Below are 3,936 nucleotides of genomic sequence, written 5' to 3'. Positions count from 1 at the left end.
TTGGGTTAGTAGAATGCAAAATCCAGAATAAACACGTACATCTACTTGTTTTGGAACGTAAAATCTACTTTTGATTCAATATCTAAATATGGGGAATGCAAATTCTACTAATTGTAAAGATATCTACGTTTCTGAAAAATGCAGTTTCTACTTTTAACAAGTATTCTAACATTTATCGAACGTGAAATCTGAAAACTACACAAACGTCTAAAGAAGGTAGAAATTACATTCCTTATTATTTTCATGGTTCTACGCATTGTAGAAGGTGTCTTCTACTAATAAAATCACCTGTTTTTGGCGAAAATAAAGGAAAGTCAGTTAACAAAATATTCTAACTTCCTAAAATGGTTCTGCTCGATTTTCTTTGTCAATTTTTTTTTAAAAAAACGATTTTGCCTTTCTTCTTCATGAATCTATGATTTTTTCATAGTTTCTCTTTTGATTTTCAGAAACTTTTGTTCTAGATTAGATGCATATCTATACAACATGTGGTCTTTGGGAATTAGATGCATATCTACACTTTGTTTTATGAAGTACCTTTTTCTTTGCTGGAGCTTGAGCTTGAGCTTGATTGACCTTTTTCTTTGGAGGAGCTTGAGCGATTTTGGTCTTAGGCGCAGCTTCATCGGTTTTGCTCTTAGGAACGCTTCCTTCGGCACTCAAACTGATTGCTTCCCTGAGCTGTGAAACCTCGATCTCCATGTTGTCGATCCTCTCTTTGAACATGCTCTCCATACTCGCCATTTGCGCTCTGAGTATATCTCCCAAGGAACTGACAGATGAGTGGACCAAACCCTCAATGAAACTCTTAGTTTCTTGATCAATACTCTGTTTTTTTTCTGCTGTTCGCTTACACAGCAACTTCTTCTTTCTTGTCTCGGCTCCTTCATCCTGAATCTTTCTCTTGCCTCTTCCAGCAACATTAACCGAAGATGTCTCCACATCTGCTGCAATATCAGTAGCATCCACACTCTTATCAGTTTCTGACTTTGTATCGACTTCCTCCATCTCAGTCTCTTCATCCTCTATAACTGGCCATTGTGTGTTGCTCCAATCAAAATTGATTTTAATCCTATCGAGAAGAAGGTCCACACGTTCATCTTCCATCTCATCCTTCCTTGTATAATCAGCATGCCTCAACACATCACCATTGCCACTCACTGAAATTATCGAGAACAAGTCTCCCTACAAAACAATTATAACATTATAAGCTTTAAAAAATGTGCAACAGCCATATAAAAGAATACAATAAATATTCATACCTTCTCAGTAAACGATTCCTCAAGTTGAATGATGTCTTCATAAGAAACTTTTGCAACTCCTTTCCAATTTCCACACCTTGGACCGATGAAACTGTCCGAGACTTTGCTGCCACATATTTCTCCAAAATCCGGAATTGCTTCCATAATCCAAATCTGGAACGCATAGGAGAACCCCTCAAAAATGTAGCTGTTCTTCTTACCCAACTTCTTCCTAACCTTCTCAATGGAACTCAGTAAGAAGTCATAGGAGTGAAGACCCCAATGGAAGTTCCGAAGCTTCTCAAGATCCATCACCAGCTTGATGTACATATGAGGGATGTTCACCTTCTCATCTCTCCCCATCACCACGCCCATTATCACACATAAGTAGATCAACCTCATCCTATCACGCCGAGACCAGCTGTGAACTTCTTGTAGATGCACCTTTTTGATCGACTGCAAGGTGATCTTACCACCTGTCCTTAGTAGTTCACTCCAAAATCCGCCATCACTTTTCCATTTAACTACGTCACAGCTACTTTCCCGCGAGATCTTGAGGCCTGTCACAGCGTGGTACTCCTGAAGCGAAAACCGGAGAGGATTCCTCGCAAATACAAACCACTTCTCATGCATCTTCGAGGTAATCAGCTGCTTACACAAGAAGCTATCCACCAATTTCCCCGAAAACTTGAGGTTATTTTCCGCAATCGCCATGATATGTTTGAAAACAGGATCTATCTTGACATCATCGTACTCCGCAGACATAGCTTTTTTCAGATCTCTGATAAGTTCCATGCGGCAGCAGTTGTTGATCTTCTTCACCTGAAGTTATAAACCCTCTGCATACACTCGCTTAGGTAGCTCTAACTCCATATCTAGAAAAGACAAAAAAAATTGATTCTAGTTAAAGACTGAAATTGATTCTAACTTCACAGTGAAGCAGAGACAAACACAAGAGAAACGTCAAACAAATTCTAAAATCAGAAAGATAAAAACTATCATTCTGTACAGAAAGTAAATCAATAAACCAGCTCATGATAAACGAAATCAATTCACAATAGAAAGCAGTTAATCAAAGTAAGCCAATTCATAATCAAAATCTGTTCATATAATCAGTTAACAACACTTAAAATCCTAAGAAACGAACATAAAAATAGTAACCCAAATGAAGAACTCAAACACAGAGAAATGCAATAAAGAACCGGATAAAGAAAGAGAGAAATGCTAACTTCAAACCCGAATGAAGAAAACAAACCGCTTCACAAATGAAGTATCGAGAACATACCTTATGTGCTAGCAATGTCGGAGGTTGAAGACAAACTCGATTTCACCAACGACCAAGAGAACCTAATAAATCGCCTTTGTTTGTCGAGATAGAAAGAGATCCAGACAAAGGGGTTCCACCGGTAGGAGAAGAGAAAGGGCTTCCACCGGTGGCGTAAGCACTCGCCGTTGATTTCACCGGAGAAGACGCAATCGCCTTCTTCGTCGCCGTGAAAGAGAGAGGCTACCGTGATTGTTTTTTTTAAGGGTTACGGGGAATTAGAGGCTACCGTGTTTTTTTTTTTTTAAACTCTTTCCCATTTCCCTTTTTTTTTTAAATAGAATTAACCATTTAAATTGGAATAAATTTAAGGTTAATTTTGGTATTATGAAGAGAGTTATACTATAGGGACAACTTTAATTTGAATTTATACCATTGGGACAACCATTCTGTTTTTTTATTCTGTTTTGGCAATTTTCCCTTAATTGTTTAACTATCAATAAAATCTTTTCATTAATGTTTTTTTCTTCAATTTCATCTTTTGGTAGAAATAGACATCAACTTTTTCTTCAGTTAATTCACTATTACTCTCGCTATCATCAATGTTCACATATATTGTATGTGATTTTGTTAACAATTGCATCTTACGTTATCAGTGGGCTGAAAGGTGAAACGCTTACTTCGGTTTGTTCACAATACTTCTTTTCTTTTGGGAGCAAAATTTCTGACAAGACATGTCGATATTGGCGTTGTAATGTTGTTAGCATCTTTCTAATGCAGTCAGTATCCGACGTTTGTGTTTGTGTGGGTGGTTGTGTTTTGCACTTATCCATATGAAAAAATATCGATCTAAATCATGATGTAGATTACGAGAACTGGAATTGATGTTATCTTTCTTCATATATGGATCTAGATTAGTGGTGTATTCATGGTGGTGCTCCAAGGTATAAGTATACAATTTGTTCACTAATCTGGAATTAATTGTTGAGAAGAAAATATACAACGACAAGGCAAATGAAGTAGCGTTCTTACGGAAAAATTACCACACTTATGAGAGAATGTTTGGAAGGAAAACGTAAATATTGATGTTGTAGAGAAGATACTACCAGTGACAAAAAAAAGTAGAGAAGATAATGCTAGTGGATTATATCAGAGTTATTAAAGTCTATGATATTTACAAACGTACTGATACAAAATAATTGGTATCATATTTTCATAGTTCCAAGACTAGTACTAGGGGTAATGAGTTTTATCATCTTATTATATAAAGTTTGGTTCTTCAAAGTTGCTAATTAACACGATCTTGACACATGGCAATTATATATTTAAGATTGTGACATGTGTTAATATTGTTTTTTTTCCTAAAATCATATAAAAAAAAAGATAACTGTAAAAAAAAATGATAGTAATTATCCTTTTTAAAAATCTTAA

At 36.1% G+C, this 3,936-nt stretch overlaps 1 protein-coding gene across 1 annotated transcript; it reads right to left on the bottom strand.

Moving 5' to 3' along the window:
* Positions 1–249: 249 nt before the first annotated feature.
* LOC125578975 lies at positions 250–2,006 on the bottom strand. Its single transcript, XM_048742144.1, has 3 exons — positions 1,263–2,006; positions 538–1,185; positions 250–288 (listed from the first exon to the last, which is right to left on the bottom strand). Exons 1-3 carry the CDS (start codon positions 2,004–2,006, stop codon positions 250–252), a joined length of 1,431 nt encoding a protein of 476 aa, XP_048598101.1.
* Between the last annotated feature and the right edge of the window lie 1,930 nt (positions 2,007–3,936).

Source organism: Brassica napus, chromosome A10 (genome assembly GCF_020379485.1).
Source record: "Brassica napus cultivar Da-Ae chromosome A10, Da-Ae, whole genome shotgun sequence".
In the NCBI taxonomy this organism is placed as follows: Eukaryota; Viridiplantae; Streptophyta; class Magnoliopsida; order Brassicales; family Brassicaceae; genus Brassica; species Brassica napus.
This window is presented reverse-complemented; position numbering and strand designations above follow the sequence as displayed.